The sequence below is a fragment of the Hippopotamus amphibius genome, chromosome 6, assembly GCF_030028045.1.
Source record: "Hippopotamus amphibius kiboko isolate mHipAmp2 chromosome 6, mHipAmp2.hap2, whole genome shotgun sequence".
NCBI lineage: Eukaryota > Metazoa > Chordata > Mammalia > Artiodactyla > Hippopotamidae > Hippopotamus > Hippopotamus amphibius.
The window spans coordinates 159,089,281-159,106,463 of NC_080191.1; the positions used below are offsets into that span (position 1 = coordinate 159,089,281).

The following is a 17,183-nucleotide window of genomic DNA, read 5'->3' on the forward strand; positions in this document are numbered from 1 at the left end:
TTTTTTGTGTCCTTCAAAATTCAGTTCACTTATTTCCTCCCCCAGAAAGCTTTCCTAATCTCCCACAGGTTGGATGTCTCCTTTGTACTCCTAGAGTCCTAAAGCATCCTGTATATACTTTTATATTTGTCTCATTTATTGCCTGTACCGTAACTAGATTATCACTTCTGTATTCATTTTATCTCTACCACCAAGGACAGCCCCTAATAAAGAAAGGATCAGTAATTACGTTAGAAGAAAGAAGGGGTCAAGAATGATTATTGACTTTATTTTGAATAACTGAAAGGAAGGTGGTACTATTCACAACGACAAGGAAAATCAGAGGCACCAAAATAGGAAACTGGAAGATGAGAGATGAGTAATTCCATCTTGGGCATTGTTTAAAATGCTTGCAATCATAGCAGCTCACTTCTAACAGCTAAAATTGGAACTTAAATTTCCATCAACAGGGGAAAGGATAAACTGTGGTATATTCATACAATGGAATACAGTGGTCCCTCAGTAACCATGGGAGATTGGTTCCAGGACCCCTTGTGAATACCAAATTTGGGATGCTCAAATCCCTTATAATGGCATAATACAGCTGACATTCCCCATCCACAACTGGTTGAATTCATGGATGAGGAACCTGGAGATACAGAGGGCCAAATGTACTCTCAGTGAAAAACAACTGATCACACATTACGGATGAATCTCTAAAACACTGCTGACAAACACAAAAGAGGACGTAATGTGTCTGCGTGATTGCGTTTATGCATATGAAGCTGAAGAACAGGCAAAAATAATCTGTGGTGATCAAAATCAATAGTGGTTGCCTAAAGTGGGACTTGACTAGAAAGGGGCAAGAGGTAACTTGCTGGAATGATGGACATTATCTTTATTTTTAGATGATGGTTGCACAGGTGTGTACATATGTCAGAATTAATGGACTGTACACTTAATACTTACACGTTTTAATGTAAGTAAATTATACTGCAATAAAGTATTTTTAGCATTGATAGAACACCCAGGTGATATCTAGTAGGTATTTGGAAACATGAAATTCAGAAAAATGGTATAGCTAGTATTACTGTTACTCGCCTAAAATGCTCTGTCTTCAACAGTGAGTCCATGCCACAACCTCTCAGACATCACATGGGAGGATGGACGATGATGATAAAGTAATCTGCCTTAAAACTTTTAATACTTCACAATTTGTACTCAGAAATAAGTGCTACTTCTTTCAACCAAATCCCTTTTAGAAAGCAGTGCACTTATTCAAACAATGCCAATGTTGCTCTGAATGGCTCTGAACTTCAGAACCTGTTCCCAGTCTTATGAAAATCCTTTAGCAAATAACTGTTGAATGGCTAATCGCAAATCTATTTCTGGTTCTTGTTCTGTTGCCTGCTTTTTCTGCACAGGCTAGGAAAGATAAATATCTTCGCTTTTCCAGTCTCTCCTATGGCTAGGGGTGGCCATATCACAGAGCTCTGACAAAATGTCAGAGACTTAATTGTTTAGAAACTTCTTGAAAAGGTTTTGCTTATCTGATAAAAATGGAGATATCACTAATGTTACATCCCTTCCACTTCTTTTTGCCTTGAAAAAGGATGTAATTTTCTAGAGATGGGGCAGTCATCTTGAATGCGAAGAGAAAGGCCAAGGGCTTCAGAAACTAACCCTGACACTTTTCAGCCACTGAGCAAAGACAACAGCCATCTACCTCCAATCATTTTATGCTAGATAAATACCCCTCTCCTTTATTGAAGCAACAATTAACTTAGATTACAGCCAAAGGCATTCCTAACTGATAACACCTTTACAAATGGCAGATGTTAATCCTTGGCAATTGGATTTGCAACTGGATTTTTTATTAAATATTCCAAAGTAATTTAGAGCTAGTTCTAGTAAACAAATTACAAGTAACACCACTTTGGGCCAAAAACTCTGAAGGTGACATAAAGTAATAGGAATAGTTTCTTTTAAAAGTTTCCTTGTAAATGGTTACAAATTATAACCCAATGTTGTTGGTTTCTGTTTGTGTTTTGTTTTGTTTTCTGGCCACTTCTCTCAGTTTGTGAGACCTCAGTTTCCCAACCAGGGATTAAGCCTGGGCCACAGCAGTGAATCGCAACCATTAGGCCACATTTTTTTCTTTTTAGACCAAGAAATATGAAGGATGGGATTTCTTTATATCTCCAACGGCTTAATAATCCAGGATATGTATTCAATCAGTTCTTCTACAGCTAATCAACTCACTTACAGTTCTGAAGCACCATGCTTGAAAAGGAATACAGGGACTTCCCTGGTGGCACAGTGGTTAAGAATCCACCTGCCAATGCAGGGGACAAGGGTTCAATCCCTGGGCCAGGAAGATCCCACATGCCACCGAGCAACTAAGCCCGTGTTCCACAACCACTGAGCCTGTGCTCTAGAGCCCTTGATCCGCAACTACTGAGCCCAAGTACTTAGAGCCTGTACTCTGCAACAAGAGAAGCCACTGCACTGAGAAGCCTGCGCACTGCCAAGAAGAGTAGCCCTGGCTCGCCACAACTAGAGAAAGCCCACTCGCAGCAATGAAGACCCACACAGCCAAAAAAAGAAAAAAAAGGGATAACAAATATAGCAGGTTGGGAATTTGGATTTGACACAAGGCCAGACTTGCCTAGAATAATATTTACATTGAGAATGTCAACAAAAGTTAAGTGTGGGGCTGAAGACACCAAGAACAAATTGGGCCCAGATGCAGTTTGGACACAGAATACATATGTTAAGAGTATATATATTGGGAATTACAGTTGGACATACAGAACTTGTACAAAATTAAGTACTTGGCTCACTGAACACCTATTCCTTTTACCTACGGTACATTCACATGCTGCAGGGACTGGAAAGCTAAAAACTATTTCCCAGGTATCCTTTTGGCTAGGGTTCGAGATATGATCAGGACCTGCTAATCAGATACATCAGCACAACATCTGAAGTCAGAACTGAGTTTAGTGAGAAGGCAGGACACGAGGCATCAATTCTGCTAGTGAAAATAACGGTGAAGGCAGCACAGTCCTAACTTTGGTCAGCAGATTCTGATCTGCTTCCCCAGTTGTCTCATTTATTACTGCATAACAGATTGCCCAAAACTTAGTTGTCCTAAAACCGTAATTTATTACTTCTCATGATTCCATAAGTCAGCCACCCTCAGCTGGGCAGTTCTGCTAGTCTTACCTGGGGTCACTCATGCAGCCAGTCATGTGGCTGCTCAACTGGAGCTGGAGAGTCTAAGATGGCCTCAGTATTGGTTGCTAGCTGGCCATCTCTAAATGGTCTCAGTAATCTCCAGTCTAGCCTAACAAGGGCTTCTACCATGGTAGTGGGAGTGTTCCAAGAGAGAAAAACATAAAGCTGGGACTTCCTACATGGCGCAGTGGTTAAGAATCCACTTGCCAATGCAGGGGACACGGGTTCGATCCCTGCTCCAGGAAGATCCCACATGCCACAGAGCAACTAAGCCCGTGCACCACAACTGCTGAAGCCCACGAGCCTAGAGCCCATGCTCCGCAACAAGAGAAGCCACCGCAATGAGGAGCCCATGCACCACAGTGAAGTGTAGCCCCCCCACTTGCCCCAACTAGAGAAAGCCCGTGTGCAGCAACAAAGACCCAAGGCAGCCAATGAGTAAATAAACAGATAAATTAAAAAACAAGAAAAAGAAAAACAAAGCTGCATGGCCTCTTGAGGCCCTGAACCTTGCACATTACTTCTTCAAGATGCCACTGGTCAGAGCAAGTCATAAGGCCAACCCAGCTTCAAGAAATAGAGAAACAGATTCCAACTCTGGATGAGAGGAGCTGCAAATTATTGTGGCCATGTTTTTTAATCTACTGCATTAATTGTGGCAGAAGCAGTTATGACTCTGAAAGCTTAGTCTGGAACAGTAGTTCTCAATGCTGGCTCCTGAAGAGTAACAGAATACGTCACCCCAAAATATGCCACTTTGGCATAGGGATTATTGTGAGCTGAAAGCAACTGAGAAGCAGCATATATAAAAAAAACTCTCTGCCCTATATGCCTAAAAGCAGGATGTACATTTGTAAAGGTGTACCCACTCTCTCTCTACCAGGAAGGACAGAAGTTAATCACAAGACAACTCTAGACCTTTATGAGCCCAGAGAAAGCACCAGACGAATCTATATAACAATCCTTACTAACTCGCCTTTATCTTCCAGTAGTTCCCTCATAATATCACCCCACAATTTGCTGCCCTAGAAACTCAAAGTCCTTTTCCTTTGTCTTGCCATTTCTCTAAAACGTTGTTGTTCTTTTGTTAAAATGCTATATAAGCCCAAGTTCTAACCACCCCTTTGGGTTATTCATCACTGAGTACTCTCATGTATATTGCTGACTTTAAAAAAAATGCACAACGTGAGAGTTGTGAGTTAAGTTTTATTTGGGGCAAAATGAGGACTCTAGCCCGGGAGACAGCTTCCCAGAGAGCTCTGAGAAACTGCTCCAAAGAGGCAGGGGGGAAGGTCAGCATACATGTGATTTTGGTGAAGGGGAAGCACATGCAACCGAGCACATGTTTTTTAGCAGAAGATTTCTGCTAGTCAGGAGGAGCAGTCATCACCATGAAGGAGTTTAGTGTCTTTCTAGATATGAGGAGATACAAGAATTGGGCTCATAAAATCGGCTCCCGAAAATATCTAACTATCTGAAGACCTGTTCTGCCAGTTTCTCCCAGAGCACACAGTGCCTCATTTCAGCTCTCCACCCTGAACTCCTTTCAGGGGGGTGTTGGAAATCAGCAGCTGCAGCAGCACATGATTTAATCCTTAGCAGAAGTAGATGGCAAGTGCCCATGGCAAGTGGCAATTGTAGCTGACAATATGCACACCTTAATAAACTTGTCTTCCTCTTGTTAATCTGTTTTTTGTTAGCCTGACAGGGCCCCAGCCAATGAACCTAAGATTGGTAGAGGGAAAAGAGCTTTCCTTTTCCTATACTACACATTAGAATTGCCTGGTAAGCTCTTAAAAATACTATGCCATGGTTCCCCATCAGACCAATTAAATTAGGATCTCCAAGGGCAAGACCACTGCACCAGTATTTAAGACCTCTCTAGGTGATTCTCATGTGCAGGAGGGTTGAGATTCACCACAGGTGTGGTGGAAACATGAGTCTATACACAAATCACTTGGGAATCTTATTTAAAAAAGATTCTAATTCAGTAGGTCTGGGGTGGGTAAATCAGAGTCTGCATTTCTAAACAAGCTCCTAAATTACAGATTGACAAACTATGGCCTGCAGAGTGAATTTGGCCCTCCAGTTTTAAATAGTTTCTGCATTTTTAAAGAGTTGTTTAAAAGAAAAAATAAGTTTGGCAAACTCTGTTCTAAGTTGCTGGTTCATGAACCACTCTGAATAGCAGGAGCTAGAACCTAATCCCTCATCCTTCCAACGATATTTCTGCTTAAATTACAATGGTTATCTACAGGTTAATCCTAGCTGACAATAATTTTAAAACTAGGATTTGTAACTAAACTGTTCCAATACAAAAGTTTCCCTAGGACTGACAGTGAGCATTTTTGTCTCATTCCCAGCATCAACACCCTCCCCCCTTCCTCTCCTAAGGGTGCCCTGGAATTTCCAGCCATTTTGTTTGGGGAAGCACACCAAGCTCCTGACTGGCTTTGAGCCAACCTACACATCCCACATCCCTGGCAACTTCAAGGAATTCGAAGATGAACATGTATCCCAAGTTAAGCCAATCCAGTCCAGTGAAATTCAAATTTTAAGATTTTGTTTGTAATACTGGGGAAGAGAATTTTTTCTGCTGGACTTGAACCTAAAACTACATAGTCCCAAGAGCTGCTGACAACCATCTTACAACAAGGAGATAGCATAAAAGCCAACATTTAGGAAGCAAAGCCAACCCATGGAGGAAAGTGGGAGTCCTGGTGATGATCTGAAACACTGGATCTTGCCTCAGAAGAGGCCAGTCTCACCTCTGGATTTTTAATGATATAAACCAATAAACTCCCCTAATTATTAAGGTCAGTTAGAGCTGGGTTTTCTGTTGGTACAAGGATACTTTCAGATGTCATAAGTACTTCAACACACGTTATATGACAAGTTATATTCTCTGTCCTTAGGGAGCTTTGGTTTTACGAGGGTGAGTCAAAAATTATCCACAAAAAAAACCTCAAAAAAAACAAAAAAACAAAAATTATCCACACTCTGGCTGTACAGTTTATTTGAATTAACTTTTGGCAGAGACAAACACATCATTTTTTGACATAATCTCCTTGATTTTCAACAGTTTGTCCATCTGTCAACAAGACATGTATTCCCTCATTAAAAAAATGTTTTTGCACCGCTGTCTTCACTTCTTCATCAGAAGTGAATCTTTGTCCTCGTAGGGCTGCTTTCAGGGGACCAAATGGTGAAAGTCTGATGGAGCAAGATCAGGACTGTAGGGAGGATGTTTTAACACCTCAAAACGAAGTTTCTGCAGAGTGTCGACAGCATGGGCAGAAGTGTGCGGATATGCCTTGTTATGCAAGATCACAACACCCTTGAATAGCAGCTCTCTGTATTTAACCTGAAGTTTAGGCTTCAGCTCTTCAATAAGCATCTCACTGTAATGAGCACTGTTGACTGTTGAACCTTTTTCCCGACAATGTTCCAATACTGGCCCTTCAGGGCCAGTTTTCTGGGAAAACTGTAAGCATCAATTTTCCAGCTAATAATTGACTTTTGAACTTTTTCTTGATCAGTGATTTGAGGATGTTTCCATTCCACACTCTGCCATTTACTCTCAGGCTCATAGTGATGAATCCATGTCCCGTCACCAGTAATGATTCCCTTTAAGAAACTTTCACCTTCCTTAGAGTATCGTTCCAAATTTTCTTTGCAGATATCCAAACACTTCTGTTTATGCTCTTCCGTGAGTTGTTTTGTTACCCGTCTAGCACAAACTTTTCAAAACTTAAGTCTGTTGTGGATTACTTTGTTTTGAGTTGTTAAAGCATCCTCCCTATAGTTCCCATCTTGCTCCATCGGACTTTCACCTGTTTGGTTCCCTGAAAGCAGCCCTACAAGGACGAAGATTCACTTCTGATGAAGTGAAGACTGCGGTGCATTCGTGGCTGGCAGCTCAGCCTAAAACTTTAATGAGGGAATACTAAAGATTGGTGACAGATGGACAAAGTGTATTGAAAAACAAGGAAATTGTCAAAAAAAAAATGATGTATTTGTCTTTTCTAAAAGTTAACTAAGATAAATCCTACAGCCAGTGTGCTGACAATTTTTGACTCACCCACATACATTTCTTAAAATGTAAAACCAACCAGGAAAGGCATGATAAATGTCTTCAGTTGCAAATGTTTGATATCATGTTTAAAGACCTAGGTTCTTAAGCTCTAACCATTCAGATGGGTATGTAAGATGGAAAAATAAATGACTTGAAACAAGTCTGAAAAACAAAGAGAAGCAACATAATAAAATACATGGGGGTGGGATGGGAGGAGAGGGTCACTAGAGGTTTATACCAACTCGAGGACAGGTCTGCCTTTTTGCTCTGTGCTTTGGTCCTTCTGCCAATAACTAGTGATTTGTGAAAGCAATCTAACGTGCTCAAACTGGGACGATCTCATGAACGCTTGAGTTACCACTAACTACACAATTGTTATGGTTCCATTTTTTAATATCATCCCATAACTTTTATTTTTTTCTTTAAGAACTTTTATTGAGATACAACTGACACAATAAACTGCATATATTTAAAGTGTACACTTTGATTTTTTTTCTTATTAGTAATGTATATATGGCAATCCCAATCTCCCAATTCATTCCCCAACACCCCCACCCTCCCCATCTGGTGTCCATATCATCCCACAACTTTTAAATAGAAAAACTCACAGCTATATATCTGTTGCCTTAATGGTGAATGAGATAACACAGTCCCATGAATTGTTTTCAACAGTTTGAGGATAAAGACAATGCCACTGGGCTTTCCAGGTGGCGCAGTGGTTAAGAATCCGCCTGCCAATTCAGGGGACACGGGTTCCATCCCTGGACGGGGAAGATCCCACATGCCTCGGAGCAAACTAAGCCCTGTGCGCCACAACTACTGAAGCCTGAGTGCCTAGAGCCCGTGCTCCACAACAAGATAAGCCACTGCACTGAGAAGCCCGAACCCCTCAATGAAGAGCAGCCCCTACTCGCCGCAACTAGAGAAAGCCCAAGCAGCAACGAAGACCCAACGCAGCCAATAAATAAATAAATGAATAAATAAAATTAGCTAATTAAAAAAAGACAACGCCACTTTGATATCGTACAAGTCAGCATTAACGTCTATGTTACTACAGATTTGTGTGAATAAAATGAGTAGGAATGGCCTAATGTGCAAATGGAGACAAGACGTGTCCAAGCATACACACAACAGACTCATCCCACTTAAAATAGCTGTATTAGGGGAGGGGGCATAAACTCTTACATGCCACAATTATTTTCTTGAAACTCATCCTGAGTTAATACATGGTGAATTAAACAGGGAAAATAACTGAATATACCTAATTTACTTGCTAATTTGTCAAGTATTTAACCTAAATATATCTTAAGATTGTCATCCCAATCTAAAAGATTTAAGCTCCGTGTAAGTGCTACAATCAACTATTTTCTTCTCTTAGTGCCACACAACTGACAAATTACGCAGGCTTCTTGCAAGCCTAAACCATTTTTTGGCAGTGCTGCCAATAGTTTGATAATGGCAAAGTTTCTGAAGACCCTAAGTGAAATGTTCTTTTTCCGTAAGGAGCCAGGCAATAAATATTTTAGTCTTTGTGAAAATCAACTTAAATCTCTGTGGCATATTATCTCATTCTGCAACTCTTTAAAAACATAAGATACCATTCCTGGCTGGCAGGCTGCCTTGGGCCTGCTATAGTTTGCAGAAATTTTGAGGAATATCACCACCTGCAATTCTTGCAAAAATAAAAAATTGCAAATTCTCAGCCACACTTTAGGCCCATTACATCAAAATCACAAGGAATGAGCCCAGACCTCTGCTCTTTAACCACATTCCTGATTTCATTCCTCCACATACTAAGTTTAGACGTGCTGGAAGTGAAAGCAAACCTAATAAAGTTACATACAAGGAAACTCGCTTCTCTTCTAGAGGCAAGTAGGCATACATCCTACTTCAGGCTTACCTAGACTCTTGTACATTTCTCAATGTCACCACAAAAAAATGTCAATTTCAAACTCTGCATATAAATGACAAACCTTAAAAAATTGTGATGCTAATCTTCAACATCACGTGTATTTTTTTTTCAAATGGTCTCATTTTTACTGGAGGCGCCTCATTAACCAAGTTGTTTTCCTTTTCCTTTCCCTTCCTAACACACATCTTGAATATTTAACACCTCTGCTTCCTAATAACTATATTCACTTTTCTTCCCCTCAAACCATGCAATTCTGACTAGGATTTGGAGTAAAGAATGGAATCAGGACCACTGAAATCAACCACTACTTCTACCTGACTTCATTCTGCACCTCCTCAGGAGTTTAAGATTAGTGCCTGAGGCTCCATGTTCCAGTGTATCATGAAGTTAAGGTACAACGTAAGCCAGTTTTCCACAAATCTCTGGAAACTTAGAGTGCTTGTTTCACTGCCCACCCCCCGAAGTGGACAGGACTGGGATAGGGTCTGGGAAATACAGCCTACAAAGACTCCAGGTGATTTCAAAATTAAGGATGGCTCCACCATATTGAAGCCTCAATTATTTACCATGGGCTTATCCCACGCTGATAAACACTTCAAGTTTCTTGCTATCATCAGTCAGGTGGATTCCAGGCACTCATCTAACCAAGTCAAAAATTGTGAGAGCTGAACTTGTTAAAGAACAGGAAGAAATTTCAAAGCCAAACACACACCAGAATCTTAGTTGAGGGATTTCTCTCTTCTCTCAATTTAGAGTTGAATTATTCTAATGCAAAAGCAGCAAATACTGAAAATACGGATAGACCATACTCTTCATACAGCTTCTACTCGGGAAAAACTGACTTTTCTTTCCAAGTCATCTGAAAACCAAATATTCCACTGTCTCAATTTCTTTAACAGAAAAGCCTCTCCTACAACTTTGCAAGAGGCAAAATGATGCCTTCCTCTGACTTCATCTTCCCTTATAAAGTTCTCTAAACGCTAAACATAGTTTGTAGTAAAACAAAGGTTTTATAAAGACTGATAGAGAATAAACTCTCAGCCCTGCCAGCCTACCAGCTGTGTTAATTCTTTACTTGCTCGCGGGATTATGAGGCGTGGTGCGCAATCAGCCCTCACAGATTACCTCTCCTTCCCGACACTTCCCTCCAGAAAGGAAAGGGGCCACCGCGGGCTCACGGAGAGCTGCGCCGGGGTTGGTCACCGTGCACCCGGGCAGGGTGGCCGGCGAGAAGCGAGGACCGGATGGAGACGAGGGGGAAAGGGGGAGGGAGAGAGGAGAGACAGGTGAGGTAAGAGGCTGAGCTTGGAGCAACACTAGAGGCCCGCACGGCCTCCTCCCCTGAGGATGAGCGGCCAGAGCCGGGGGACACGAGAGGCGAGAAGGCACGAGAGGCGAGAAGCCCCGAGCGGCGGTCATTACCTGCGTCCGAGCAGCCGCGGCGGGGCCAGGGCCGCAGTGAGCTCCTCGCAGCCTCGGCCTCCCGCCGGTGGAGCCCACGCCTGCCCACAGCCCCAGCCTCTCTGCGCCAAGCCTCGCCACGCCATCTTCCCAACCTCTGCCCCACCATGGCCCGACCTTACCAACCCCCCGGGCGGAACCACTTCCGGGGCGAAGGAACAACCATAGAGTGCCGAGGAGCAGCCTAGAGCGCCCCCGTGTGGCCAAGTCCAGGCCGGACCAACAGGAGGGACAGGGACCCGCGGGCCAGCAGCGGCTCTCCCGGCACCGCCCAGCCTAGACCTGGGAGGGGCGTGGGCAAGCGACCCGCCCTCCACCCTACTGGCCCATGAGGAAAAGAGCAGGGAAAACGAATTTATTCGGTGATACCATGTACCAGGCACTTTATCCAAATTACTGCATTTAATCCTCGCAAAACACTTAAGATGTTATTCCTGTTGTTTTTACCGTGGTTCTGAGGCCCAGAGAGATGTGAGTGGAGGAACCAATATTGCAACCCAAGTTTTCTTAAATTACTACTTTTTTTTTTGCACGTCACCATTTCACGTTATGATACACTGAAGAAGATGTGCCTTTAACAAAAAATCCAAGCCTGACATGAAAATCCAGATTCTAGATGAAATTTAGACTTCATGATCAACCCTTGCCTACCTGTCAACTTTATTTCCTGCCACTCCATCTCTCCCTCTGACCCTAGCTGCAGTCATACTGAATCATCTGCAGTTTCTGAAAAGCACTACTTTTCCAGTCCCTACTTCTCCCGAGTTCCTATACCATCCTCACTGCCTGAAACACCTTTCCCTTCTCTTCCTGACCTAATTTGTCCTTCAAGCCAACTTGAATCATCCTCTTCCAGGAAGCTGTAGGAAAAAGTTCACCTCCAACCTCTTTAGGGTCCCTGGCCAGGTCTGAAACTTAAATGACAAAGACATTAACAGGAGAAAAATACACAAATTTTATTGAATTTTTACATGTACATGGGAGTGTTCACAAGAGAATGAAAACCAGAAGAAGTGACCAGAGCAGGAAGTGTTTATACCTTTTTTGCAAAGAAGCATTTCATTAAGAATTAACAAGGCAGTGGGGCTTGGACTAGGGGTAGTCCAGCTAGGGCTAGGTAGCCCTTATCTTCCTTAAGTAGGAAGATGGGAGTTAAGTTAACAAAGTTGGTTTGCAGATTACACCAGTGTCCCTTGTTGAACAATAATAATATTAATAATTATTAATAAATATTCATAACAATCAATATCGCAGCTACAAAGAACAGAGTTTTATTTAGGGTCTCAAAATTGCAATTCAGAGACACAGATTAGGGTAAAACCAAAAGAGTGTTCTGGGGAAGAGAAGGAATCAGGGGCTTATAAAGGCAAAAGCCACAAGCTTGTTCAAGAATTGAGGAGTTCCCTGGTGGCCTAGCGTTTAGGATTCTGGGCTTACACTGCCATGGCCTGGGTTCAATCCCTGGTCGGGGAACTGAGATCCTGCAAGCCCTGTGACCGAAAACAAAAAAAAACTGTGATGGACTCTAAGGCAATTTTGCTTAAGGGATAGGCTCTCACCAGTTATTCTAGGGTAAGGGTCCAATAAGTTGGTGGGCTGTCATGAGTTAATTTTAGGGTGAGTGGAAAAATTATCTTGAGTTTCTGGAACACTGGATAAACATTCTTGATGTCAGCATTAAGACAATAAGTGATCAAAAGGTCTGATTCCATCCAGGCTGAGATGTAAGTTACTCTTCCTTAATAATCTCCCAGCTCTATTTTAGAGAGCTCTCTTAGCAATACCGACTCCATTTTGATTTTATTTTCACACTGGTCTCTAGTCTTTGGGTTGGTAAGAGTCTGTCTTCATGAAAGGAAACATTTATTTCCTGCCTTTCGAAAGCAAAGGGGAAGCTTTTTCTGCATTTACTGCTTGCCTTTAGCTCAAAATAACTTTTATGTCAAAGAGTCATATTTGGGGGTGACATTTTGGTTACCTTTAATGCCTTCCTCTTAGACCTTCACTCTGATTTAAATGAACTTCATCTCTGTTTTTGTTACTGAGTCCTCGCTTGCTCTGCTTGCTGCACAACAGGCCAGTGAATCAGAGACGAGGTGTTGAGGCAAGGAATATGACTTTATTCAGAAAGCCGGCCAACCGAGAAGACGGCAGACTAGCATCTTCTAAAAAAACATATTATTGGGGTATAGCTGCCAATTTCCCTTATAGAATCAGAGAGGGAGAGGTGGGGAAGTAAAGTAAAAAGTGTTATCAGTCTTGCAAAACATCTCCTGGAATGACTAGCCTTGGGGAAGGGGTGTGTTAGTTTCACAGGTGGGTAGGGTTCCCTGAGGCAGGCCATTGTGTATAATTAAAGCAACAAAAAGCAAAAGTTAAAGTCAAAGAAACAGATCCAACATGGAGTCCAATTTAGCTCTTCCTCAGTTACATTTTTGTACTGCTTTATGCATACCATTATAATAACACCACATTCCTTCCATAAGTACTTATTAAACACATACAGTATGCCAGGCAACTTACTAGATCTGGGATATATTTTAGAAGACACTATTTCTGACCTCACAGAGATCCTACTCTACTGGGGAAGAGAGGACCAAGTAAATAAACAGGCAATTATAATATACTGGAAGAAGTGCTATGGTCAGAGAAGCAGAAGGCTCTCTGGGGGTTTAGAGGAGGGGGAAATAATGCAGTCAAGTGATAAGGAATGGGAGGCAGGGGAGAAGGCTTCCCAGAAAAACTGATGGAGGTTACCAGGAGAAGAGAAGGGCTAAAGTGTTCTAAGTAGAGAAAATAGCATTTGTGATGTCTTCCAGGGCATGACTTTGTCGACTTAAAAAAATTGCAAGATGTGAGAGTTACAAGTTGAGTTTATTTGGGACAAAATGAGGACTGCCTCCCGGGAGACAGCATCCCAGATAGCTCTGAGAAACTGTTCCCAAAGAGGCAGGGGGAAAGATTGGTATACATGTATTCCTGGTAAAGGAGTACATGCAATCAAACATGTTATTGTAGGGGGTTTCTGCTAGTCATGAGGAGCAGACGTCACCATGTAGGGATGGTGCTTTTCTAGATATGAGGAGATGCAAGGGCTGGGCTCATACAATCAGCTCCTGAAGACCACTAACTATCTGAAGACCTGTTCTGCCCATTTTCCAAAGCACAGTGTGCCTCATTCCTGGTCTCCACTCTGAATTCCCTTCAGGGGATGTGGAAGGTCAGCAGCTGCAGCAGCATGTGTGGTTTAGTCATTGTAGTAGAGGTAGATGCCAAGTGCCCATGGCAAGTGCCAATGTATAGCTGACAACTTCTTTGAGAAACTAAAATAAATTAACTTTGGCTTTGTCATAGGTGTCAATTACGAGATTTAATTTTACCCTATTTGCAAGCTAATAAGTTTGGATGCTGGCAGAAAACAGGAGACTCCTGGGTCAGAAACAAAAGACTTTATTACCCACAGTACAACAAGCATCACGTGCATCATGTTTGCAGGGGCTCCCCTTGTTCTCCAAGTCCTACAGTAGCAATGCCATGGGCCAGGTAGGTGCTGAACATACAGTGGTTTTGCATCTCAACTGAGTTTGGTGTATCTACCATTTTAACAGTGCTAAAAAAGAAACAATAAGGCCAAAACAGAGTCACCTGTGCTCAGCCTCATATCAGCAAAGTAAGACTTAATACCTAACCTAATTGTAATTTTGTAATTTCAGCCTCTCCCAGGAATGTGACCTTTAACCAGTCAATCTGGAATTACCTGGTCAGCACTAGTCAGGTAATCTGCCTGATAGACCCACACCTTCCTCCAAATGAAGGTGACCTCGCCTGAAACAGTCCACTCTTTTGCTAGAAGCTTTCTTTTTCCTCCCCCTTCTGCCTATAAAAACCTTCCATTTTGGACAGATCCTGAGAGCTCCTTTCTAATGGCTAAGATGGGATACTGCCCGATTCATGAGTCATTAAACAAAGATCTAATTGAGATTTTCAAATTTACTCAGTTGAACAAAAGTGATAAGCAAGCAAACCACCTTGAGATAAAGGCATTTTCTTCCAGAGCAAAGGGGCAAATTTGCTTATAGCCTTGCATCTTAGTCTGCTCAGGTTGCCATAAGAAAATACAATAGTCTGAGTGGCTTAAACAACAGAAATTTCTTTCTCACAGTTCTGGAGGCTGGAAATCTGAGATCAAGGCACTAGTGTGGTCACACTCTGGTGAGAATTCTCTTCCTAGTTGCAGATGGCTGACTTCCTGCTTTGTCCTCACATGGCAGAGACAGCCAGCTCCCTGGCATCTCTTATTTTAAGGGCACTAATCTCATAATGGAGGCCCCACCTCACGACCTCATCTACACCTAATTATCTCCCAAAGTCCCCATCTCCAAGTACCATCACATTTGGGGATTAGAGCTTCAATATATGAGTTTAAAGGGGTCACAGTTCGGTCAGTAACACCTTGGAAGATAGAGTATCACTTGACAAAGCAAAAGCATGGCTACTGCCCATTATAGAAGATTCCAGTTCCCTAAAATCAGCATTCCTCTCCTATAATGCAACACCCACTAAGTGTGCAGGTGTCATTCAGCCATCACTGCATTGTCCTGTGGAAACTGGAACCCAGGGAATCAGCACAAAAATGTTGATATTCTGGCTAATGCCAGAATATAAAACTGTGTCAGGCTAACTTGTTCAGAGCCCTCACAGTTCTTAATGAGGATCTGTGAATTTGTCATTTCTGAGGGGGAGCTTCTCTAGCTGCTGACAAGAACTTGGGTGTGGCCATAGGGCTGATGGCTGAAGATGAAGGAAGCTGGAAGTCACTAAAGATGAGGAAGCCCAGAACTGAGAGTTCTGAATGTTTGACTGGGCTACTCACATTAACTTGGGGCCACCAGGATGACAGCAGGACTTGGAGTGGAATCCTGAGACTTCAGTGAAAGAGAGGCAGTGACTAGAAGATTAATAGTGCTGGAGAAGAGCTAGAAATAGAGGGCAGAGTGTCAACAGAGGAGAAATACAGCTCCAGGTGATCTGTGGACAAATGATCTGAAAGAATTATTAGGGCATGAAGAGGATGTGGTCCACCTCCAGAACCCAAGGAACCTGAGGTGGAGATGTGCTGGATGTTCTCTGCTTGCCCCTCCAGATCACTCTCATATGCTGCTCCAGGCCCTTCAAGACTAACCTTTAAGGACCACATCAATGGGCTCCCCTGCCCTCTGGCTTTCAGCTGGACTCAGCCAATTGCAGGCACAAACAGGAGAGCATGGGATGAGAAACGCCACTTACTCCATCCACTCTCTTCCTCCTTGATCCACACAGGTTGGCTTCTCTGGTCTGTTATTAAGCTCTCCTTGTTATTGAGCCCAAACTCGCTCTGCTTGTGTGTGAGCAGGCCAATGAATCGGAGACAAAGTATTGAGGCAAGGAATACGAGCCCAGAAGAGGCACATTAGTGTCTCCAAAAAAACCATCTTTTCGGGGTCTGGATGCCAGTTTCTTTTATAGAATCAGAGAGGGAGAGGAGGGGAAGTAAAGTAAAAGGGGCTATCAGGGACTTCCTAGGTGGCCCAGTGGTTAAGAATCGCCTGCTAATGCAGAGGACCAGGGTTCGATCCCTCCTCCAGGAGGATACCACATGCCGTGGAGCAACTAAGCCCGTGAACCACAACTATTGAGCCCATGTGCCACAACTACTGAAGCCCATGTGCCTAGAGCCCGTGCTCCACAGCAAGAGAAGCCACGGCAATGAGGAGCCCGCGCACCACAACGAAGAGTAGACTCTGCTCGCCGCAACTAGAGAAAGCCCGTGTGCAGCAACGAAGACCCAACACAGCCAATAAATAAATTAATTAATTAAAAAAAAAAAAGGGCTATCGGACTTGGCAAAACATCTCCTGGAATGACTAGCCTTGGGGAGGTGATGTGTTAATTTCTTCTTTTCTGCAGCCATTCACTGGTGAGCAGGGTTCTCTGAGGCAGGCCATTAGGTGTGATTATAATAACAAAAGCAAAGATTAAAGTCAAAGAAACAGATCCAGTGTGGAGTCAGAGTTAGCTCTTCCTTGTTGCATCCTCTTTGCTCAAATCGAGTGAGGATGCTATTTCTGGCAAGAACCTGAACCAACACAGGAAGAACAAGCAGCCTCCACTCAAAGTCTGTGGCTGAAGCAGGGGCCTCAGGGGACAGCCAGGGGTCGGGATGAGTGGAAAGGATCTATGGAAGTGTGCTGACTATAATCCAGGCAGAGGAGTATTTATTATTATTTGCCATTTACTGTGCACTTGGTACGTAGCAGGTACTGTGATAGATATTTTGCATGCATTGTCATGTTTAATTTAATCTTAATAGCAACCAAATGAGTTAGCATTATTATGTCTGCTTTGCAGGTGAGAAAACTGAGGTTTATTGATAATCTGACACTTTGACTCTTATTTCTGTGAGTTCGGATCATTTCTACCTTGTCATTTTGCTGATTAAATGACTTTGCATATGTCAGCTGCACATTATTGAAACTTAAC

The 17,183-nt window shown here is 42.7% G+C and overlaps 1 protein-coding gene across 1 annotated transcript in view; it reads right to left on the minus strand.

Moving 5' to 3' along the window:
* Nucleotides 1–10,793, minus strand: part of PARL (presenilin associated rhomboid like) — a 51,660-nt gene extending 40,867 nt beyond the window's left edge. Inside the window, exon 1 of the mRNA XM_057738905.1 lies at nt 10,626–10,793. Coding sequence (XP_057594888.1) covers nt 10,626–10,750 — 125 coding nt within the window. The 5' untranslated portion in view covers nt 10,751–10,793. The remainder of the gene's footprint in view (nt 1–10,625) is intronic.
* Nucleotides 10,794–17,183: the final 6,390 nt, after the last annotated feature.